Here is a 26805-nt window from a genome sequence, read left to right on the forward strand (position 1 = left end):
AAATCAAATAGCATTTTATCTGATATATTTTATATATATATATATGTATATATATATATATATGTATATATATATATATATATATATGTATATATATATATATATATATATATATATATATATATATATATATATATATACTATATAGGGTTACACAATCTGGCCAAAAACTCCACAAACAAGCACCATAAAATTATTATTATCATTAAATAAATAAAAACAAAATAAAATGACTATTTTAATAAAAATATCACTATTAATTTTTCCATTGTAATAAATATAAAGTGCTACTATAATAGTATAAATATAAATATACTACTACTATTGATAATAATTTTATTTTACAGTTCAACTGTACAATAAAGGCAGCACTTCAAACAAGATGGCAGCAGTTTGATCCAGACGGTGTTCTGGAGATGAACATGAATCCACGAAGTGGAGCTTTACCACATGTGCATCCACTCATATGGGTGAGGGGAGTAAATAAAGCTTACGGGAAGCACACACCACAATAACAAATACACTTACACTTGAACACACACCGCAAACATAAATCAAGCAATGCACAGCTTAGTTACAAACACTATGAACATACACACACACAATCATACAGATGTAAAGCAGATTTTTTTCACTTGCCTAGGAGAAATTGTGGACCAAATTCTAAGTGGAGCTTCAGATGCATTAAAATATTTTAATTTGGGCAACTGTTCAGTATATGACTATAAGGCTGGTTGTGACGTAATCTAACCACAACTATCCAAACTATCCAGAACACGTACTGCTCTGTGGAATAAACGGTTATGAATAAAGTATTTTTATTATATATTTGTATTATTTTTGGGATAAAATTAAACAAATCATTGATAATTTTTACCTCGTATCAAGGTGTTCCCTCCAAAAAAAGTTTACAGATCCCTACTATTTACTAATTTTTGATTAAATACAATTGCATTATGTTAGTCTGACTTCACAAAAACAGACTTGTATGATTTTAGTCAGACTAAAGCAGGGGTATCCAAACTCAGTCCTGTAGGGCCACTGTCCCTCAGAGCTTGGCTCAACACATCTGCCTGGAAGATTCTAGTACGCCCAGTAAGACCTTTTTTTAGCTGGTTCAGGTGCGTTCAACTGGGGTTGGAGCTAAACACCCCTGGACTAAAGTGTTTAAATGCCATTATTGCTTTAGTCTGACTGAAATTGAACCTTTAAAGTGCATGTAAACGCACTGCTTTAAAGAAAAGTGGGGCTTAAATTGAAAAGATGAAAAGACACCAAGAAGTCTACAAATGGACCACAAACAAGAAAGGTCAACATAAACCAAAGCAGATACAATTCACAATTCCGAACCACTACAGTTCCTTCACGAAACAGGCCTTTTATGCTTAAGGACTGTAGAAGGTCTTCTGGGGTTAGCGGTGGGCTGGACACGGTCGGTCCACTGAATTCCACCAAACATTTGAATAGCAGCAAAAAGAGCAGGCTACACAAACAGTGCTTTGTTCGGATCCAGAATGCTACAGAACCCTCTGCCAAAGGTAAGCCAAGTATGTCTGCTTGGCAAACACAGAGAGCACAGAGAGGTCTGGGGAAGAGAAGCGCTTCAAATGCTCAAGAGTTAAACATCAATCTTCTCAACAATGTTTGCATGCATACACACACTAAACACAGGAAGGATCAGAGGGGGCCGTTTTCTAAAGGTGGGCTAATGGTCAACTACCTATGAAGGTGATATGGCCGGAAAATGGGTTTTTCAACTTTAAAGCCAATTTACTCATTGTAATGAGCAACTCATTCTCTGGACTTGCAGGTTAAAAGCAATTATGTCCCATTTGTGGACAAATCATTCCTTTGATCTGGTTCTTGATAATGATTTGCTTGTAGAGCATTTGCAAGTCACTTGACTGTATGGGAGAACTTAATTTGTCACCAACCTTGGAGTTTTCCTCTCAAGCAACATTGCCAAAACAAATGATTCCACATTATGGTCAGACCTCACTATGTTGAACAATGACCAATATTTTTTGGAAAAAAATATAGATTTAAAAAATATACACTTATTAAATCAAAATTCTGCAGTAAGTTTGTTTGTTTAATTACAAGCAACGGTTCCTTTTTTAATCAGACCAACAAAAAATTATTCTGTACAATTCAACGGGTGAGTGAGTCAAAACAAGTCAATCAAAAAGATTCATGAGAACACTTGCATGCAAATTCATGAATCTTTCTGACTTACTCTAAAACAACCGGTTCATAAGAGTCAGGTATTGATAATTCGGACATCTCTTGTTCATTGTTGCATGCAGGAAATTCACTCTAAAGAAAATGGCTAACGTCTCCTCAAAATAATACCTGATGGAAAAACATACAGCAATTACAAATGTTTTTCTCTCTTAACAGTGTTAAAGAAAAAAAAATCTGCTATGATAACAGACTTGATCCATAGCTTTACCACAAACAACATCTTACAAAGTCATTCAGAAGAAATCTTAAACCAGTAAATGTCACATGTCCTGTGCCATGTTCACATTGGCCAATGTTTCGTCCATATTTTATTCATGAAAGCATGTGTAGCCAATAATAAACCCTGAGGGACAACACAAGCTGAAATCGTCCATCTGTCTGTCGCTTTCGCATATACCTTTTGACATCTCACCATCAACCCCACCCCAGCCTTGATGATAATCATATCTGACAGATGTTTGGATTTTACCCCCAGCACTTGCCTAGGTGAGCAATGCAGCATGGGAGCTCAAAGGAAGACAGAACAGTTTCCTTGTTAGTGTCAGTGATGTTCTACCAACATACCTCATCATTTAACAATGATGTGGTTTAACAGTAAGCTGTTCTTACTGCATTTCAATGAAATTCCAAGCTGGCGAAATTTTGCACAAGCAAGAAATAATGCAGCTCACTAGCAAGACTAACTAACTGATGAAGCTGGTTGACAAGGTAGTCTTGGTAGATAAGCTAGATGCAAGTACACCAAATACATTATAGCGTACCAAACTAGGCATCTAAAATATAATGTGACAAGTTCTGATATAAACTCCATCTCAACAATAACAATGTTTCCATCCAAACTGTGAATATATGTGAAAAATCAAACATAGCAAAAACATGATGGACCTGGTGATTGGAAATATGAGATGGGAGAAAAAAAAATTTAAATTTAAATTATTTTGTGTTCACTCGCAAAACATTTACGTTCTCTTGGAAAAGTATTGTTTCCTTGAGAAACATTACATTTACTCACAAAACTTTAGCGCTCTCTCGCAGAAGTATTGTGTTCCCCTGAATATATAAAAAAAATATTAAAATTTAATAAAAAAATTCTCACATATTATTTTAAATCACAAAAATGTTGCGAGCAAATGCAAAAAAAGTTAGTTTTTTTTTCCCTGGTGGAAAGCAAAAAAAAATTTATATTATATATATATATATATATTACTTTTCCTCCCATCTAATTTTTTTCCACATCACCAAAACTCACCTCATATAAGAAAGTAAAAAAAAATAAAAAATAAAAAATACAAACGGAAATGGGAGTTGTAGTCATTTATTAAATGTTATAAATTACTTTGGGTTTTGGAACATGCAGACAAAACACCCAAAATCCATGTTTGCTAGTGGTTTCGAGCGCCAAATTGTCAAGTTGTGGGAGTTAGCAGACAACCATGTCTCAATGTCTCATGTCTCACATGACTCAAATCCCTAGTTTCACATCAAAACTGGTGTGGCTTGCAATTTCTGTACATCAAAAATGTGCAATCACAAAAAAATGTGTCAATCACAAGATATTGCATACTTTATGCAATATCTCAAAACAGTTCGTAAAAAGGTGGATGGAAACCAGTAAATGGTAACTTGCAATACTCTGCACCTTTGACCTTTTGAAGATGCCCATAAAAATACAAAGATATTCATTACCTGTAATCACATGACCTACTGTGTTTGTTATTAGTGCAGTTTACCTGATGCCATACTTGAAGTGTGAAAACAATAACGCAGACAGCTACACAAAGAACAGACTACCTATTGTAGTCACTACCATCGTCCTGGATCCCTTACATACACTCAATGAGCTCATTTTCCTCCCTGGCCTCACGTCTCTATCAGCGCCTGTACAGAAGACTCTGTTCATACTCACACAAAGAAAGAAGTGAGAGGCAACCATCCTCGGCATCTCAGGCATCCTGATATTCTCTACCGATATCGGCTTAGTGGCTTATGCGCTTTTCGTCTTCTCTCTTACCCACTCTCCGCACATTTCTCCTGGGATAGGTGCTATTCCACCTTGTCCTTGCTAAGTTTTATTTGGGATATGTGACTGATTCTAGTGGATGAAATGTATGGAAGCTTATTTCCACCAAAATAAAAAGGCTTGCTTTTTTTCTCACAAGTTTGTATATAAAATCGTAATTACAAGTTTATATCTCGTAATTCAGACTTTTTTCCCCTCATAATTCTGGGTTTAAATCTCTCAATTGATTTTTTTACATCTCGCGATATTAGCTTTTTTCCTCAGAATTGTGTTTACAACTTTCCATTTTGACTTTTTTCTCTTGAAATTCTGGGTTTACATCTTGTAATCCTGACTTTTCTCTCTCTCAGATTTCTAAGTTTGCATCTTGCAATTCTGTTTTTATTTTGTTTCCACTACGTAATAAAGTAAAAAAGGTAACTGTGAATTTTTATCTCACGATTCTGAGTTTCTCAAAATTCAGAGAGAAACAAAAATACAGATTTGCAGGAAAAGTCAGAATTGTGACTAATCTTAGAACTGCGAGGGTGAAAAAAAAGTCAGAATTGTGAGATAAAAAATTTGGCATTATTCTGTGGTGGAAAAAAGTTTCCATATAAATGAATGTATGAGTGGATGTTAAAGTACTCTAATTCCAAAAGCAAAACAGCTATGCCATGTCTATGATCTAAAGCATACAAATTCATCCTCTTCCCCCATCTCTCGCAATTCAGCTTATCAGAGGCTCATCTCCAGCATGCCAAGAAGGGCACATACCATTCGCTCTGGCCCATCCTGTGAGCTCTCTCGTTGGCAAGAGTGGCCCTCTCAGCCGCTTTGATGTGCTGATGGTTCGGCGGCTCGCTCTGCAGCTGGTGATAGCATCAGAGCAGGCCTCTCTTGGGCCTGTGTGCCACGCTATGATAACAGGAGGGTTGATAAGAGGAAATACAAGCTGTCATGAAGAACACATTGAGTTGGATGCCAAGCTGACAAATCAGAGGGACAGCAAGAGATGCAAAGAAAAACAAAGAGATTATGCAGGGGTGACAGACAAAGCAATGCAAACAAAGAAATAGACACATGAAAATATTTATCGGACACAAAAACCTGTCGATTCTGAAGTGGGGAATTTTTTATACTGTCTATCAATGCCACAAATCTAAAAATCTAAATCAACAACCGATGCATTTAAGTCACACACAACACTTTTGTTGTACTTTTTTTTACATTTTTACATTACAAACCATTACACAACATCAATATTATTCTAGTATTATTTATGAACTGTTATAGGTTTTATTAATAAATTGAATTAGCATTTATATTTTTGTATATTTTCAGTTTACTTGAACCAACAGCCATCCAGGAACCAAATCTGAGCTTTAGCTACAACCTCAAACAACCCAAATAGGCTCAACAAACATTAAGACTAACAAGCTAACATGAGGTAAAAAGAAAGGCCAGCTGCAACAAAGCTTTAGAGATTTTCTCCTGAAGTCAACTCTAAAAGGACATTGAGGTAACCTGAATCTGCAATAGTCATAAATTAAGTAGGAAAATTCACTATGGTGGTGAAACTGGGTCACTACAACCTTCTACCCTCTAATCCATTTTATTCAAGCAAAGACTTGTCCCTTAGAAGTCACATTCTACATTCAGTTAGAAGAGCTAGAGACAGTACGAGATACCAATGTTAAATATCCCAAGGCTAACCTCAAAGCAGCAACATAATATTTGCTATAAGAAGAAATAAATTAAATACGAAAATAATACAACCATGCTTGCGTGTTCATTCTGAATGAGTTAGGCATTTAAAGAATAATATTACGTGACACAGCTGGCAAGAGAAACAGCACAGATACATAAAAGTACTAAGGAGAATAATGTGCAAATATTTAACTAAAATAAATATTTAAATATCTAGAGTATAACATGTCAACTCAAGCAAGTGGAGACAGATGCTTAGACAAGTATATGGATGATGATGATGATACAATGGAAAAACTATATGACACATAAAAAAAAAAACTAATGTTTCCCAACATATAGAGCAAACATCTGAAGCAATAAGGGAGTTTCGATTGATCGTTATAGGACAATAATAGCTTTATACAGATTGATTGGTGGTCTCTATAAAGCCGATCAGAAGAGCCGATCAAATGACGCAAAACTCGTGAGACAATAATTCCATGCACAGCTAAAATTGGTTCACTACATTCACCGGTCTGGCAGTTCTATCAGGTGTCTGAAAAGGACAAGAAATTTGCAATGTCTTTGCGCAGAGCGGACATATTGCAAGGAAAGCAACCCTACAGCAATCACAGCAAGAAACTAGAGCAGTGCTATTTCAGTGCTTGCATTTCCGTTCCTCCCTAAAAGCCCCAAATGAATGTAACAAAATCAGCTAGATCAGCGATTGTCATAATATACAGTATACTTTTGCTAAACTGCAGGACGTGCTCGATAATAAGTAGTTATTAAAACTGTATTAAGCCACGAAAGTGATACTGTTCCTCAAGTGGCTTTCTGTGCACATGCTCCAAGAAAAGCAAAGTGAACTTTGAGCTTCCGGTTAGCATAACGGCGGTGTATTTAACCGCCTAAACGGGCGGTTAAATACACACAGAAATGTGTCAAAATGCCCAGCTTGGTGAGTATTTGCTTAAACACCGTCGGTTATGTCTTAAGTGAACATACACAGTTGGGAAATAAGTAGCATGTGTAACTGTTTATTGGATCCACACATTCAGTCTTAAAGAGACTGCAACCTATTATTCCTGCCGTCTGTGTCATTAATGTTAATCAAACAACAAAAAGACAAAGAAAAAATACACTCACCGCTATTTAGTAGTATTGCACTTGATTACTGTTTGTTATTATTTATTTCACTGGAATGCTATATCGGTTAAGCTCTAAGCTATTATTAGTATCAGTGATTGATATCGGCCCATACTTCTTCCAGTGATCAGCCCCAAAAATCCTGATCGGAGCACCCTTATGGAGCAGCTCCTCGAACAAGAAAAAACGAAGAGCAGAACTTGATTTTGTCCATCAGGATTTGATTGGATCATTGTTGTTTGCTAATTGCACATCATTAGAGAAGAGCTGTCATTGTGGGGGAGGGGAAGTTAATTATTTGTTATTAACAGTGCAATATTCCATAAAAAATAAGGATTGTAATCTCTGATTTCATGGTGACTTTAAAGAGAAACTCCTACTATACAAAATTTAGGCTACATATCTCAGACATATTAACACTTACCACACAGATAAAAAAAAAAAAAAAAAACACTGACAAGTCACAACCTACACAGATCTGTAAATCGCAAGACCAAAACACATACATTCATATCCTACAATTCTGCAGAAAAGGGGCATGAAATAGACCAAATTAAGCCAAATCACTTTAATACAAACTCTAATTCCACCCAACCAAGAGTAAACCCTCTCAAGGTCAATGTCATGTTCCTATCCTGACTGGAGTCTTCATTTTGTATTATTCCACTGAATGCTGATGCCTACTGTGTGGCCTGGACCATCAGGATCTTGAGGTCTATCGAGAGAATAAACGTGTACCTTAGATTCTCCCGAAATCCCACCTCCCATATGGAGCACAGAACAATAAATAAAATATCAAATACTGCCAAAATAAGCTGTAAAGAGCGTTAAATACATTCACTCTGTCAAAGGCACCAAAGGAAACAGTGAGAGATGGATTTTTATAACCTTTAGAAACTGTTGTATCAACAAACAGCAGATCTCTAAGTCTAAAGCATTCAGAGTCCTGTAAGCCCCTTTGGGTAGAAACGCTAGCTCCATTCATACCAGCTACACACTGAGCGATTGTGTTTGAAGGTTTCTTAATAAACCTGTTTGAGGTTTGACCCACACACATGTAGCTATCCTAATTCCACCGTAATCCATGTCATTGAAATCGACCTCTATTAAAAAGAGATGCTCAAGCTCTACAATGACAACAAATCATTTGAACTGTTATTAGCCGTTTCAAGACCATAGAAATCACACATTTAATCAGCTAAAAGTCCAGGAATCAGAACACAAAAGTGTTTCACAAAAACTAAAATAATTTTTTAGGACTGCATCAATATTGAAATTCTAAACAATAATTGTTTTCATGATTATGGCCAAATAACCAATAGATTTATTGTTAACTCGAGATATTATAAACTTACTTTATCTAAAAAATTTTTTAAAAATAAACTAAAATGACAACAGAATTTAGGGTTGCTTGTCATTTCTTATTTGTGCATCCTTGTTACCTTTCCTCGAGTCTCAGCTCCACCCCCTGTAGGATGCAAGGGAAGGCTGCAAGGAAAGAAAATGAGGACGGAGGAATCGAATGAAAGCTTTTTTTTATACATTGAAATACTTGATTACTCGAGCGTCACTTCACAGCGTCATCAGCAGCGCTCAAAGGATCTGCCCTTATGTTGTTGAAGTTTATGTACGAAATTTATAATAAATAATAATAAAGCAAGATACCCTGTTGAAATATGTGAGGTGTGGTTTATATAAACTGCAAACAAAGGTAAAGTATAAATTAAAATGATTGTGACCGATGTGAAGGGTGGAGCATTGATACGTGTGTCACGTTTAGTCGATAAAACACTTGAGCATAGGATACACCCGTGTATCCTCACTTATAACTCCTCTGGAAGCCTCCTCACTCCTCGATACTCGCCACCTCACAGTGCAGTTAGAAAATTGAGATGTCCTTCGAGATGGCTGCGCTCGATCGGTTTCCGGGTCATAGGATGGAGGACGGAGGAAGGAGGAGACGAGGAGGGATATTGAGAAGCACCCATAATGTCAAAATCTACTTAAAATTTAAAACAAAATAAAAAAAACCTTTACACTAGTTGCATAGTACTACCATATGAACTACGATATAAAAGTTTGGATCAATAAGATTTATGATGAAAAACTACATTCAATTGATCAAAAGAGACAGTATGACATTTATAATATTGCAAAAATATATATTTCAAATAGATGCTGTTCTTTTAAAATTTCCATTTAATCAAAGAAATCATGAAAAAAAATTATTAAACGGATTCTACAATCAACTGTTTTCAACATTGTTAATAATAAGAAGAAATGTTTCTTGAGCACCACATCAGAATATTAGAATGATTTTTGAAGGATCATGTGACACTGAAGACTGGAGTAACGATGCTGAAAATTTAGCTTAGCATCATTATTTTAAAATATTACTGTTTCACTGTATTACTGTTCAAATAAATTGGTGAGCATAAAAGAATTAAATTCTTACCGACCCCAAATTTATGAACAATATAAATATATTGGGCATCCCTATTCTCTCTCACACACACACACAGAGTAAGATTGCAAACACAACCCAACAGTCAATAATATGTTTTCTTAGTAAGTATGTTTTCTAAGTCTACTACTACTACTACTACCCATTCTTGTGATGGTGTGTGTTTAGTTACGGGATCTGTCAATAAATTATCAGGACGTCTGTTAAAGCACCACCGCTTTCCTTGCGCATACTTCAAAGAGTATGCATGCACGTAGATGAACACACACACACACAATGCTGTTACTGTATAAACTTTACAAAGCACAGAGTCAACTCTGTTCCACCTGTTGTGTACTTTAGGAACGCCCAATGGATTAACCGAATCTGATAAAAAATAAAAATAACACACTCAAGTGTCTTCAGTCGGTTTAAAACTTTAATCAATTCCACTATGCAATGTGATGCATGCGTGTGTGCAGAAGATAAAAAAAAGAGACCGCAACGACAAAAACCAAAACAGGTCTTAATCACACATTGGGTTTAAATCATAAAATGAGAACCCCAAATGTCCGTATGCCCAAAATTAAACATCAAGCATTTGTTCTTTACCCAACTTGTCCAACGAACACCTCCACCTTTATTTGTGCAGGGGTGGATTTCGCTGCAGGCCTGTGATTACATCACCAGCCGTTTGTGGTGCAGCTTTATCAGTCAGGCATTGCTCAGCCAGCCCTTTGAAGAGCCCGCCGGGGGCCTTTGATCTGAGCGTGCTCAGTGGCCTCCCAGCCGGCCGATCCTATCAGCTCAGGCGGTACATTTGTGCTCAACCCAGAACCAGATTCCAAAGCCACCTCTCTCTCTCAGGTCTGACTGGTTATGTGTAATGAGGTAAAAGGAGAGGGAAGGGCCTCCGCGCAGGCAGTAAATCCAGAGAAAACTGTGTGAAAAATACCACATAAATAGACAAGGTGTTGAAAGTCATCTCAACTCAACATGGAACTGCCCGGGGGAAGAACAACCAAAATGTTTTTTTTTTCCTTTCCTGAGATTACCACAAATACAACTTTAAAAGCTAGAGACTGTCTGTTTTAATATGTATGGATACATAGTGTATTAATAACAACTAGGAACTAATATATATATATATATATATATATATATATATATATATATATATATATATATATATATATATATATATATATATATATATATATGGGGGAGACACCTTCCGTAGAGGGGGAATTCTAGTCAAGTCTGGATAAATCTACCTCTGTTATACAGTACAGGCCAGTTGAAAACATTAACCAAAAATACAACTTTGGCGCTTGGACCAGACAACCTAATCATTCAAAGCAGCCGCTATACCCAAGGGACCGCAAGTATCTCATTAAAAGGGAGCCAGGAGACAGTTGTCAGGCATTGTAGTCTATTTCAGAAGCCGAAGAGAATCAACGCCTTGGATGAGATGTGTGCATCCATTCGTCTATGACAAAATGAACACCTGGTGACCATGGGAAACAACAGGGGAGCAATTATACAGAAGCCATGTGGAGGAAACAAAGGAACAAGCGAAAATGATGATCCATCAAGGAGAGAGGACTTTCTTAATTTAACAAAGACACAAATAAGTGCCTTCATAAGCCAACTGAGTTACAACACGTAATTCAGAGCAGAACTTATCTGCACCTCCCCAAATCAGTTGGGTTTTCCTTTAGTCGCCTTACAGCCAGTTCACAACATACGAATGCAGTGAACTTTGTACACAACCAAGAAATGAGCGCGATATAATGCCAGTATCTAATGCAAGAGCTAACATGAAATGACAATGAATGATAATTTATTTATTAAATCCTTTATTAATCTAGGTTAATTTTCATTCATAAAATAAATAAATATATATATATATATATATATATATATATATATATATATATATATACACACACACACACACACACGTATACACACTGTACTGTTTATATACAGTATATATGAAATAAAATTAATAAATGCTGTAAAGTATCATTCATTTCTATTTTATCATGTTAACATAAGAAGCCTTACTGCAAATGGTGGAAACTCGTAAATGTTTATTTTGATATTTTTGTGTAAATCTTCCAGCGTACGTAATTCTCTGCTGGTGTGCACTGCGGTATACTTTGAACCCAGGGTTCTAGAACAAAAGAAGAAAGTAGCATAAATGATAAGTAGAGATGTGGTCTTAAGGTAAATATTACAATACTAGTGCGAAGCCCTTGATGATTTTGCTGTAGTTGTTTGGCTGATAACACAACGTAAGAATTGTCTTCAACCAGAACCTACCCATGAGGACTATCAAAAAACAATTAGCAACACAAGGTAATTAGGATGACAACATTTCAAAATGTGCTATAAACCAATAAAAGACAAAACCTTAACGCAAACAGACATCAATTCTGCAACATCCTGTTGGTGCATGAAGCTCATGACATTTCTGTTAATGCTCAAAAGCAGTCTGCCAACTGACCCCAAAAATTGAAACAAATAATTAATTATCATATTGTACAATACTGTTTGGGGTTGGTACGATTTTTTTATTTTTGAAAGAGGTATGTTATGGTAACCTAGGCTGCATTTATTTGATCAAAAATACAGTAAAAACAAATATTGTGAAATATTTTTACAACTTAAAATAACTTTTCTATTTTAATATATTTTGAATCTGAGCTGAATTTTCAGCAGCCTTTATTCTTCAGTCTCACCTTTCGAAATCATTTCTAGGATTCTTTCAATCAATCAATCAATCTTTATTTATAAAGCACTTTAAAACTACCGAAGTTGACCAAAGTGAATAAAAAGTTTAAAAGAACAACATTTGTTTAATTATCTTTTGTATCATTGTAAATGTCTTTACTGTCATTTTTGATCAATCTAAATGCATCCTCACTGAATAAAAGTATTCATTTCCCCCCAAAAAGTGGTAATGTTAAAACAGCTTTACTACTACCTTACTACTTTAACAGCTTCTTACAAGTAGATCTAGAAATAAACAACATTATTAACAGCATTTATCAATTTAAAAAAAAGTCACGTACCTACTCAGCTACTGTCATGTACAAATGTCATGTTCATTTGATAAAATAATATCAGAAAAGACAACAATCATGCAATTATTCTACAAAATCAACAATAATTCACATCTTGCGCAGTCTAATGTACATTTATCCATTATTCTTTCATTTATTTTTACCATCTTAATGTGTCCAAGAACAAAACAATAGCTGGTAAATCGATCATGTTAAAACTTAACATGTTCTCCATGTCAACATGACAACTCTTTTCCATCATGGCCTAGACTTGATTTAAGTTTTCATTCAAGATTTCAATTCTCAAGTCAAGTCTAGGTAATGATGGATGTGATTATAATCCAGTCTATGTGGATATTGTGGATTCAAATCAAATCTGACCATCAACTGTCATTCATCACAACTTGAACATGATTCGATACTAGGGCTGTCACTTTACGTTCGAAAATCGATTGCACAATCGATCGGAACAACCAACACAAGTTTCGAAAACCAAAAAAAGGAATCGATTTTAATCAAATATGTACACTATTCATTTTGAACAAATTAAACAAATAAAAAAGATGTAACAAAACTCAAACAAGCAGAAAAAGAAAAATAATTCAGAAAGTGCAGTAGGCGTTGCGAAAGCGAAAAAGAAAATTCCCACCAATTTTTCGCGCCTAGTTTCAAAGGGTTGCTGCTGGTGTTTTGCCAAAAAAATGGAGGACAATGGCGATCAACCTGTGCGACATGAGAGACGAGTGATAAGCCCTAATAACTGGAGGAGTTCGATATGGAAGCACTTCAGGTTTTGCACTTTAGAGGAAGGACAACGTGGTATGCAAACTGTGCGATCGTGAGTTCCCATATCACAGCAGCACTACAACAACTATGAGGGGGCATATGCAGCTTCATCATCCAGATGAATACATGTTGAAGCCTGCAGTAATGTTTTTCATTGATGTTATGGCAGTCTACTCTTTATTGTTTTTCGAGAATGTTGCACTCCTGTTTGTCATTGTGCAAGAAACTTCACGCCAGTAAATCATCAGAACTATTGCTGACGTGTGTGTCTTAAGCCCCCTCTTTACGTTCGTCCTAATGCCTGTTAGTTGTCCGTGGATTGGCCTATATTTGGCGTTGAAAATGGAAATGTCTTTAGACATGGAAAATCGTTTTTACAAAAATCGTACACAAAAGTGACAGCCGTATTCGAGACATGAAGTCTAAGACTTGACAATAACTCGAACCCTTTTCCAAGACCCCTCGTCTCCATGATGTGAAAGAGTCCCTGGAGAGCGAAGAGGAAAAGGAAACATATGAACAAGTGCTGAGGAAAACCTTCAAGTCTATGCTAACTGGTTAAGCAGAAGGGCAAAAACAGAGAGAAAGACAAAGGCATAATAGAAGGCAAGTACCATAGAGAGTCAGGGCATGATAGAATGTCTAATGGCGTGACAGACAGCGATAAGTACAAGGACACAACAGACAGGGAGACAGTCAGACACTGAAAGAGGGAAAGACTGAAAACCAGAGCTTGAAGGAAACAATGGGTCTGCGTTTTGGACTTCAGCCGTTCGTCAGCACATTCCTGAACAACAACAAAGCATGCCTGAGCCCCTGTGTGCCCCAAGAGCATTGTTTTTTAACATTTTATAACCCTCTGCTGCTTTTGCAGAAGTAGAGACTAAATGAAGTGAATATAAGCACATCAGCCATTTGATTGTGTCAGTCAATATCCAAATTAGCGTATTTATTGGGTTCAGAGTAGGGGTGTACGATAACATGATTTTTGATCATGAATGGTTAAAATGTCTCCAAGATCTACTTTTGAAGTAGTAACGCAGTATCGTGCTTCAGTGCATTCTATCAGTTGCAGTTTTTAGCGCCTCCTTCAAGTTGCTGACTTCCATTTTTAAGTGCAATCAACTTAGATATTCAAGTCATTTCAACTTAAATCACTTTATTTTTACTTTAATTATTTTTAAAAAGTTGAAAATGGCTTAACTTATTCTGATGAGTTAAAGCAATGTAAAAACATATGTTGTCATAACTTATTGATCATATCATTTTTTACAGCGAAAATACTGTACAACACGACATACATTCACATCACATGTTGAAGCAAAGGTAGGGTCACGCTCACCTGACATTGCAGTTATTCATAATCACGAAAGTTTACTATTTGCGTGCGTTTTAAAGCCTTGCTAGTTAAATACTTCATTGTGATATGATATTTTTGACATATCGCCCACCCGTAATTGAGTCTGTCCTCCAAAAAGCCACACATTTCAACTGTCAGAACTGAGATTCTTGAGGTGTAACCATAGCAACTGGAATGATGAGCTGTGATAAGCTGATCAATCTGTGTTGTCAGTCACCATCAAGACCGCACTTGCCTCTCAAGTGAACATTCAGTCCTTGTAAATGAGCTTTGATGAGCAAATCAATAGGCGGTTCAAGGAGAGAGAGCAGAGCGATTCTGCGCCGGGCAAAATAGAGCCGACGGTTTGAATTTTCTATTTATTTCTGCCTAAACTATTTGCGCCTTAAGAAAACAAACAATAAACATTTTTTTTCAAGAGCATCAGAGTGAGGCAGACAGTGGTAAAGGAAGAAAGGAGACAAAAACAGTTTCATCTTTTCTACTCCGACAGAGGGAGAAAAAAAACAACCTCAAATTACTTTGGCAAGGCTATTAAAGGCCGACGGGTTAGTGGTTTGAGCAGATACGTCTTAAAATACAGCTGCCACCACAAAACCAATAAATGGAAAAGTAGTCGTGCAGCACTTTTAACCTTTTAAACCCACGGTTGTTGAATATTGCTACTGTTGCTGTGGACAGGGAGGGGCCCCGTGTTTTCGGGTACCCACTGTCTCGTGAAGGGCCGTTCTGGACTCCCATGGTTTCAGTCTGTGGGAAAAGCATGCAGACTCCTTAGGCCAAACCAAGCTCTCATTATGGTCCTAATTTAAGCGCAAAACTACAGCAAGCTTTGAGGAAAGACACTGTATCAATCACACCACAGAACGTAGGCTGAGTGACTTTAACAGATTATGAAAGATAAAACGAAAAAACAAAGTACTAAATTGTGGTTTATGCATCTAGGAATTAACCCAGACTTCAAATGTAGCAAATAAGGAAAGTAGCCTTACGGTCTATTAAAGGAATAGGAGTAGTAGTTGCTGCTCATTGACAATCTTAACCTCAAGTGGTCTGTTAAAGGGATAGTTCACAAGTTCAGTCAAAAATGAAAATTATCATCATTTACTTACCCTCATGTCATCTCAATCCAAACCTATATGAGTTTCTTTCTACTGCGGTAAACACAAAAGAAGATATTTTGGAAAATTGACTTCATTGACTGTCATTAAATAAACAAAAAAAAAAAATAAACCTTTGTTTGTGTTCCAAAGAAAAAAAGATGTCATACAATGACATCATTTTAATTTTTGGGTGAACTATCCCTTTAGCCTCTGTGATTACCGAATCAACTCGAGACAAGTGGTGCTCACTGCAGAGCCAACTGACGTCCAGCTCCACCTCTCTGGACGCCAGGTATTGAGCTTGAACTAGTCCAGCTCCACCTCTAATGGGTGGAAGTATAGTTATGGGAAGGGTTAGGGTGTGGTTAGACCTTCTAGCAGCACCCATTACACCCAAATTAAATCCAGAGAGGGGGAGCTGAACATCACGCTCCGCCCATGGCTCTGCAGTGAGCAGCCTCTCAGATCTGACTAATTCAAAAACCAATCACTAAGACCGATTTTGTGACCTCAAAGTGGACTTCGCCACTACTCTCACAAACTAATGAATATGGGTGGATGTCAAGATTACAAGTCATATTGACCAATTATTTGAAACTGTTGTATCATTTTTGAACTTTCAAAGCATCAGTTCCCATTTTCAGAGTAAACGAGTAATCAAAATAATTCTTCACAGATTCGACTTGTGTGTTCCACAGGATAAATAATAAATAAAATCACAGGATCTTCATTTTTGGGACCTTTAAAGGAAGTTTACACAAAAATGAAAATTCTGTCATTTACTCACCCTCCAGTTGTTCCAAATTTTCTGAATTTATATTTTTGGAAAATGTATCCCTTTAATAATAATAATAATAATAATAACACATTATGTTTATGCTTGAAAAGTGCTGAGTGAATCAGAACCAATCACCCATCTCTCTGTTCTCAGAACCTTAAAAGGAAAGTTGACTTTGTGGAAGTGACTTTCATATAGTCACTTCCATGGTTCAGTGTCCCTCAGAATCTTACAAATGAAAGTCAGATGCGCTAAGCATTTGAAAGCATTGCAGTTCAACAACAAAAAACAAGACATTATAGAGCCACGGTGATCGAAACTCATATCCCAACTACAAACATTCCACTAAAATAAAACCAACGAGTCAATTTCCAACACATTGATTTCACTCCCACAGTTATCAGCCACAACAAACAGGTGAAAACAAGGTTAAAAGAGGAAGTACCATTTTACTTTCCCACATCCAGTTCTCAATGAGAACAGTGTCTAAAAACCACCAGCATTGTTCTAGTTCTGCTGCAGGAGGTGATAAGGCGAGTCATCCATCAAAATATTTTAGGTCAGTCATGTGTAGATATGACACTACAGTTCTGCCTGAGAGAATGGAGAGAGGGCATCATTTTAATGCCGCCATGACAACATGTCATCGCCTGTACTACCAGCATTCACACAGACCCCTTCATTTCACTTCTGTTTATTCAGCAGTAACGGTCATGAACTACAAACAATGATGCACTGAGTTATGATGGTAGATGAGAGACAAATCTAAACTAGTCTGGTGCCACAGTGAGAACAGTTGGTGTGACAGTCATTATCTCCCTGAAAAATTAAAGGCAGGTGCAAATTATGACAAGCACACTAGGCAAACTTATTAGAACTTGTTCAACTAATTCACGGTTTCCCATTTTTTTGTTTTAATCCAATCGAAGTAGAAATAGCATATCATAATTATATTAAATTATATTATTGTTATTTTTCATGATATTATATTATTGATATCCATAATTATACTAAAATATACACTTTGAGGTTGGTTAGATTTTAATGTTTTTTTTAAGTCTCTTTGCCCAGCAAGGCAGCATTTATTTGATCAAAACTACAGTACAAATTGTAATATTGTAAATTGATACAATTTAAAATAACCACTTTCTACAGCAAACTTATTCATATGATGGCAAAGATTAATTTTCAGCATCATTGCTCCAGTCTTTGGCATCACATGATCCTTCAGAAATGTTTCGAATATGCTGATTTGCTGCTCAAGAAACATTTATTGCTATAAATGTTGAAAACAGATGTGCTGCTTAATATTATTGTGAAAACTGATATATTTTTCAGGATTATTTGATGAACAATATAAAGCTAAATATCATTTATTATAAATAGAAATATTTTGTGCGATTAGAAATGAGGTGCAACGGTTCGGTTTGTATCACGGTTTTAGCGTCACAGTTTCGGTATGTGCTTTGTTCAGGGGAAAAAAAGACTACTGTCAAATAAAATGAAGAAAACAAGAACAGATAATCTAACCACAAGTGCACAAATAAATACAAAAGAGCAAAGATACTAATAAAATATACTATACTTTTCAGGTAGGTTTAACATTAGTTTTCAGGTACAGAAATTGAATAAAATAATCAAATGTAAAATAACATTGAATATTTGACTGTATAAATTAAAGATTAATCCTTATTAAAGTTACAAAAGCTATTCAATTCAGAGCTGATTCAGTAGGCCTACACTGATACTGAGAGTTGTCTTTCTTGACTGTATAAATTCACTTAAGGCATAACAGTATATGTCTGATAGAATACTCATCAAGACGGACATGTTGATATACTTTTTGTGTGAATTTGTCCATTCAAGTGCAAGACTTGAAAGAGAACTCAATATTTGCACGCTGTCTGAGAGGAGTAGGCTACACACACACACACAAATCTTCTCATAGCGTGCGCAAGTTCTCTTTTGCGTCTTGCTCTGGAATTTTTACATTGGCAAAGCTTAAATGAGTTTAGTTTTAAACACCGATATTAACGTGTGCAGTTCAGGTCTCGCCTGCGCTCACGCGCCATCAACTCTCGGGTGGGGATGACGGCGTATATGACTGGTCATGTTCGAGCATTTGGCACTCGCATTAAACGAAGAGTAACCGTTTTGTTCTCGTTTTTTTTTTTTTTTTTTGATTATCGCTGTTGTAATGTATTATTTGGGAAGCCAGCAAGTGAATTTATCGACAGTGGAACTGTCTGTTTTACATGTTGTTATTTTCAACAAACTAGATTATAGATGCGTCATCAGTTTTGAGATCAACCGCGGTGCAAGTGCGTCCCGAAACCGTGGGTGAAGAACGGTACAGTTCGATTTTTTACCGAGAACCGTTACACCAGTCACTTTTGATCAATGTAATGCATCCTTGTTGAATAAAAGTATTAATGTCTTTCAAAAAAAAATCTTACTATTATAACTTATATTATTCAGAATACTATTCAGCATTACAATCAGTATTATTAGTAATTTTAAAACAAAAGGTGAAACTCAAGCCCCTTTCACACAGAGATTCCGGAAAATACACGGATAAAGTGACCCGGAATTTGACCCGGGTTCGTTTGATTTTGGTTCATTCACACTGCCAGTGATTTTCCGGAATCAGAGAGTGCGTTCACACACAACCCGTAAAAATCCCGTGAAGACACGTGACATCGATGTGACATGTAATGTCTCAGCATCGTCTAGTTTGCTTATGAGCTGCGATTTCTCTCTCGAGAAACCACGCTTCTGCATTTTTTTCTCTGATTCGATCATAAACCAGCACATTACGTACCGTTTCACTACCCTGCTTTCACTTCACTTCAGCGTCATCATTACGACACGGCATTGATTACGGCTTTTGTTCACACAGCGCGCGTTCCGGGACTGATCCCGGCAATGTTACTAGGTCCCCAACCCGGCATCAACCCGGCACTGTGAGAAAGGGGCTACAGACTCACCAAGATGCATGTTAAGGTATAATAGGCACAATTTTATAAAATATCCACACATTAAACTCACTGTTTCTTTCCTTGAAGGAACTGTGGAAAAAAAATCACGCAATTATGTCATTTTAACCTGCTGACAACCTTAAAACATTTAAAAGTTATTTTCAACAAAGTAAAATTCAAGGTATAACAAAGCAAAATAAAAGTACCCCTGGTTGGAAGTCACTGCAAAAGAGTATCAAGTACAAAGATATCAAAACATTCAGCAGACTTTTATTGTTTGAATGTACAATGTTGCACGCATAAAGATCAGGGCCTACACTTGGATGTAACAGCATTTCAGCTTAATATTTTATCCTTTCAGCTTTCAACAAAAAAATCCCTAAAAACTAAAACAATAATATTCCTGTGATAAATGTATGTAAAAACCAACAGCTAGCAAGTCTCTATACTGGAGACAAGGCCCTGGAACCGGCTGTAGGAACGTAACACTATATTCAAAACACCATCCGCAAGACCTTTCCAAGAGAAAAGCCACAACTACAGAATGTAAGAATTATTTAAAAAGACACTGATTTTCATGCTACGAGAAGACAAAATTGAGGCAATTGAGGTTATAGCCAAGGAGAACATTGGTTTATTGGTGTATTAGCCAAGAATAGTCACTTTGCTTCCTGCCCCATAAGGTAGAGTATGTAGCAAATTGAGTTAATTTGTTTGCTTTGGCCCTGCTTCGGAACTCCAGGCTCTCCTTTTTACTCGAGGGAAAACTGACAAGGATGTACCAGGGCTTAGGGCTAGTTTTCTTAAAGTGCTTGAAATTTACTAAAACCCTCACTTATTGACTTAATTGGATTCCCAACGCCCAACAACAAACCTTCTTTGTAATGAAGCCACCAGCGCACCAGAGGTTAAAATGCAATAAACGGAAATCGAGACCAGCATCTGTGGTTTGCAGGAAAACTTTTACCATGCTTAAAACTGCAATTAGGCACAAGAAAATGTATGAACAGGAATGCAGAACAAGCATAAAGGCCCACTCACACCAATGACAATAACTATAATGATAATATCGTTGGAATCACTTTAGGAACGCTTTTTTTCCAGCTGATGAACAACCAATCAGAATCCATCCTGCAAGAGCTCGAGCATTTAAAGCAGCAGACGACAAACCTGCAGCACTCTTCGAATAAACAGAATGATATCGTTCTTGGTGTGAGAATGGTTCAACTGAACTTTTTGCATTCAAACTGAATTACGCAACTATATTGTCAAACATAAGTCAGAAGTCAAACATTTGCATCAGATCTCAAAAATATCTTCATATGATTCTTATTCAATCAGCTTCACAACAAAACTATAATTTCTAGCAAAAAACATCTCTCACATCCCAACACCATTCAAAGCCCTGTGAAATTATGACACTGCTGAGAAGTTGACATGAAATTATGGCATTGCTAAGAAGAAAATTGTGAACGATATATGGCATAGCATTTCGGAAAATGAGAGAGAACAAACAGTAAAAGGAGAAGATCTAAAACACTGTGTGCACGATGCTTACATCGTTAGAATATATTACGAACACTATCCCAATAGGCATCCTAACTTGGCCTCTGTGATAAAAGCGATGTTTAACTATGTCTGAAAACATGGCAAACCTCAAAGGCTTCTCAACATAAAGCTGAGGTCCGGCATCTCAGCAGGATTTAAAGATAGAGCCAAATGGCCCATGCTAAATGGATGTATGGCCAGTCTAAATATCTAAACCACTAAATCTCTCATTTCACCCACTATAGAGAAAGCAATCTACTCTGCCATCACTGAAAAATTATGATCACCACTTGCCATTTTGAAGAATGTGATACTCACTAATCCTATACATGCGAACATTCTAACATTACTAAGTACACAACTGTAAACACATAGTAGCAAATGATGTGGGACGGACACAGTAGACCTGGATGTAAAAAAGCCTGTATTTTTCATATTTCTTCACTAAAACCACAAGGAGGAATGTAAAAGAAAGCACAGAAATAATAGGAGTTTGTGAAAGATGAGTTATTGCATGCAGCTAGAGTTTATACTTGAGAATGGTTACATTCCAAACTAAATTGCTTTGCATCAATCTAAAAGTTAAAGCATTTACAGTGTGTTGCATGCACTAGGAGATGCAGCATAAAGCATCAGGCATTCGCTTTGATCATCGCTTCTTCTTTCAGTGTTCACATTACAGGCAGTGTCACCATAACTTCCCACAGTGCACTTCTGCCAACAGTGTTAAACTCTAAGCAAGCGTTTAAGGGACAAATTATTCCTCTTGGCGAGGCATTCAATAACTTCTCGCTCTTTGATGCCCGTTCTCTGTTTTCACAAGAGGAGAGGGAAGAATTACAAACTTTCAACAAATCATGAAAATGGGTGCACTTTAGAAGGATTGCAAAACTTTCCCTAGAGAATACAAAACCGCTTGCATGCAATATGAAGGATAAATCACACCGAGGTGTGATGGTTCATAAACAATTTATCAAATAGCAAAGATCCCTGTGGAGATATTATTTTAGTAGAGGGGTCTTCTGGACAGCATTATGGAGATGATTTCTCACAGCCTTCAATGAACTTCAGACAAACGACATTTACATGGCAAGTTTCATGGACATATTTAAATCATACCATTCTAATTATTATAATTGTGTAGTAATAATAATAATCTCAAGTCATCTTGCCGGTTTTAAAACGCACGCACTGATTTCAATAGGAAATCAAAACTATAATTACTATATTAACTGTGGAAATGAATAAAAGTTATGGGAGAGTCCTGGAACTTTTTTGGTTTTCCAGTCTGGATCGTTTTAACACCATTGTAGGCACATAAAGCATATTTCAGAGGTGAGCATGGGGAGAAAATATGTTTTTTCATGATCCAATATTTAGAATTCTTTCATCTTTCCAGGTATTCATTGACTGTGGGAATCCTGTTACTATGAATCAACATTGAAACTTGTCATTTTAACAATGCTGGAAATGCTGTTATTAAAATTGATAACCCCTGACCATATGTTTACTACTGTCATCTGCCCTACAAAGTTAGCCACATGTTTTCCTGGACGTCCCTAGTCCGTTTCTGCAGTATACTACACAATTAATGCAAGTTATGCATGAAAGTAACTTTTTTGCAAGTACGTTTTCATGTTTTGCAAGACAAGAGGCCATTTTGCGACCGCATAGGGCTCTGTCTTGTACCATCCTCGCGTAGTGAAGTGCAACCCCACACCCCCTTGAAAGAAAGAGAAAAACAAAGTTGCGGAGAGCGAATGCACCGCACAGAAATGAAGTTGTTAGGGTAAAATTCCCATGCAAGTGCACCGATAGAGACGGAAACGTACTTGCACGATCTCGCCTTCTGCGCTGATAGTGGCTCCGGCTCTGGAGAAGCGCCCTTGCAGACCTGTCGTGTAAGTGGTATAATCACCATTTGGGCTCGACTCAAAAAGCACAACTTCCACAAAGGCAGTATCCTTGGCTACGACGCTTCCCAAGACCCAAAACAACACCAATACCACCGAATCAGCACCACAACCGAACCCACTCCTCGGTAAAATCATCATCTTGCCGGTTGGATCAGCGCCGATCGGAACATAATTTCCAAGGGTCTTCAAAAAAGTGTTGATTCAGAATCAAATTTGAGAGGAGAAAGCTCCCTCCCAAAATACAAACGACACCAAAAAAGAAAAAAAGCCCGCAATGGATGGTGCGAAATGATAATAGCGATCATTAAAAATAAAAGTTTGTCCTTGGAAAGAATGTCGTGGCTGATTTCACCATTGCAGCCCGCACTATCGCATTGCTCGCGCGCTCGCGTATGCCTCGCTGGCTGCTGCTCGCGCTCTCTGTACAAAGCGGATCTCCTTTGATCTGAGAACACGTGATTCCTTAATTTTTTTTTCCACAAAGGGTTAACCCCACCCACCGATCTTCCTGACCCGCTCTATTCTAGTGGTGGGGTTTATGATTCATCCAAGTGACTCAATTCTTTTGAACCAGCTCATTTAAAAGATTCGTTCAGGAACCGGTTATTTAATTTCCCAGCTAACAGGGAACTTTCTCAGAACTTTGGCTAACGTAGCTACTGGATAGGTTTCTCAAAATTATGAACAAACATCCTTCAAGTAGCGGTAGCCTAACGTATGCAATTGTTCGGAGTTATCTGTTAATAATGTCACAAAAACACAAAAAAATAGGCTATTCATAAAGGCTACATTGTTCATGGAACTTTATTTTCCTGTTAACATGTTTTAGTTGGATGTTTTTTTTACATTTTAAAAGTTAGAGAACATTAAAAAATAACGTTCCCATAATGTTTGCAGAATGATAAAATTGTAGGCCTATATCATTTTTAAAAAAATAATTAACTTGACGCTTTGAACATTTAGAAATAACGTTTTCATTTTAATGGGAATTACCTTCTTAGAACATATATTTTTTAGCTTAAGTTATCTTTATATTATTATTCTTTAATTTGCATCTCTAACAATCCAGAGGAGACACCATAAACAGTAGCTATTTAAAGATAATAAGCCTTTCCCCATAAGCCGCAACTAAGCAGATATGTATATTTGTCAGCTGCTGCGCATGGAGCCTGTCAAGCTTCTGAAACAACAATGCTGCAACTTTCGGTAACGTTACTTAGTTGTGTAGGCTGGTCATTTTTACACATGCATCATTCTTATTATGAGCAAAATACGTACGTTTCAAAAGGGAGACACTTTAAAAAAAACTAAAAATGAGTTGCATCGAAGTGAAAAAGATTCGTTCTTTTAAAAGACTCGTTCAAAACAACCGATTCGTTAACGTCAATTCCACTCCCCTGCTCCTCTCCGCATTGAATCGTTAAGGAGGAGCGACACTGTATGGATGATTCATACGCAGAAATGTGCATGTGTAGTAATAGCTTTGAATTTAATTGCTGGGATTGTGCTTTTGTATATAATATATTTATATATATATTTGTATATAATATATATTTATATACTTTTGCTGGAAGATTGGCAAACGTTTCCCTTGTAATTAGCCGACTGTGAGGGAACTTGTTGAACTTTGGGTGGACTACCTTAAAAATAACTAAATCTTCCCAAAATTATTAAGTGTTAATTTTACCCGTTGTCTAGTACGTAGACTTTCTGATGCACTTTACACATTGTATATTATTCTGTTAATCTTTTCAAGTTGGCCTATTCTCGCCTGTCATTCTGAGAGAATTTGAAAGCTATTAGTTTAAAACACCTTTAAAGTCACCATGAAATCAAAACTGACGATCATATATATATATATATATATATATATATATATATATATACAATATTGCAGTACTTATTACAATTGATTTATTATTTTTTTAATTCATGTGCTTTCGTTATCTTTCATCAAAATAACCCTCACTTTTGCAGCAACATTCTCTTCTCTGATGATGTGTTTACTGTCATGAGGGCACCTACATTTTTTCTTGTTCGAGAAGACGTTTTATTCAGATATAAGTAACATTAGAGAAGAAAAGACAATCACAACTTCCATCCATCATGATGAATTTAAAGGGCTGTGTCCGAAATCGCCCACCTATACCCTTGAATAGGGCAATATTTGAGGGGACAGGCATTTACGGGCCATTCTACAGAATTGGCACAGAGTTGGAAACGTCTTGAAAAAAAATGGTCTTTTCCCACAAATGTTGTATTTATGCAAATTGTATAATATCAAAGGTACAGATTTCTAGTAATTGTGCAGTTAATTATCATATTGTATTTTCAGAAAGTTTTGGAATATTTTTCCTCTCACCAAATTTGTCACAACCGAAACATAATAATAAATAATTTAATTTAATAATAAATATTGGCCTATTCATATTCTGTTTACATCTACCTTGTAAATATATTTTTTGCTATTTAAAAAAAAAAAAGTTTTCACAGATAAATCAAGAACAATTACAATTTTAGCAATATTTCAAGTGTAATTTATAAGATTTGATGTATTTTGAATTCAATCTTTCTTTGTGAAAGGCATTAAGTTAATCATACTGATTGCAAAGTTAAGGATTCATTCGTTTGAATATACATTGAACTAAACACTATAAAAACATCTTAGTTTATAATTCAATATACTTTATTTTAGACAAAATATGCATGTTTCGGTCGTGATGGGACATTTTCGCAAGTGACAGTAATAGCAACCACATCACATTACAGAATTTTAACAGTAACACGCATACTAAAACACAACTAAAACAATGATTTACTAATGATTTGCATAACTGTACTAAAAACATGTTTATTTCACATAAATAAATGATTATGTTTTGTCACTACCAAAACAATAATGACATGTTTCGGTTATGACTGTTTCGGTAGTGACAATTTTAGATTCTTTTGAGCCTAACTCAAAGATACTATTCAACACATGGTTAACTAGCACAGTTCTGAAAAGTTGTACACACACAAAAACTAAATTTTATCGAATAACACTCAAAAAAACATGATGTCCCAACCAAAACTTCACCACATGTTTTAGTGACTGTTTCGGTAGTGACAAATTTTAGATACTTTTGAGCCTATAGCTCAAAGATGATAACCAGCACAAGGTTATAGCACAGTTCACCCAAAAAACTTTGCATAATTGCAGAAAAAAAGTGTTACACACAGATTTTCAGACTTTCGAACACATTTCCCTTAACATGATGGTATCTACAATGAAAGAGAGGCTAAGAGAGAGAGGCACACAGGAAAATTTCCTGATCAAAAATGTGTGAGGTTAAAATCAGTCTCGTAGTGACATGAAAATGCTGGAAAGATTTTTTTACATAAAATTTCATGATTTAAAAATAAAATATAAAATAAATGTTTTTTTTTTACTTCACTTTTTAAAAGATATCAAAAAGATATTTTTAAACAACAATGAAAAAAAAACATTTCAATATCATTTTCACAAGTTGAAATTTAGGGGTTAGGGTTCAGCTAGGTCCCCTCCCAATTGAAAGTACCCAATAAATTATGATTTTATATATATTAAGCTTACTGATATTTTAAATATTATTATGGGATTCAATATATAATAGAAGGATCTTTGTAAACATCTAAAATTTGAATACTTAAATTCTTTTTAAATGTGTTTTTTGTTTGTGGAACAGCAGTTTGCACCAATTCTATAGAATGGCCCTT

At 36.1% G+C, this 26805-nt stretch overlaps 1 protein-coding gene across 1 annotated transcript in view; it reads right to left on the minus strand.

Annotated features, from left to right (window-relative positions):
* znrf3 (zinc and ring finger 3) overlaps positions 1-23561 on the minus strand; it is a 71731-nt gene extending 48170 nt beyond the window's left edge. The window contains exon 1 of the mRNA XM_077241535.1: positions 22984-23561. Within this exon, the coding sequence (XP_077097650.1) occupies positions 22984-23205 (222 nt within the window). The 5' untranslated portion in view covers positions 23206-23561. The remainder of the gene's footprint in view (positions 1-22983) is intronic.
* Positions 23562-26805: the final 3244 nt, after the last annotated feature.

This window comes from Siphateles boraxobius, unplaced genomic scaffold (genome assembly GCF_051911475.1).
Source record: "Siphateles boraxobius isolate OS27281-9 unplaced genomic scaffold, OSU_SipBor_1 24, whole genome shotgun sequence".
In the NCBI taxonomy this organism is placed as follows: domain Eukaryota; kingdom Metazoa; phylum Chordata; class Actinopteri; order Cypriniformes; family Leuciscidae; genus Siphateles; species Siphateles boraxobius.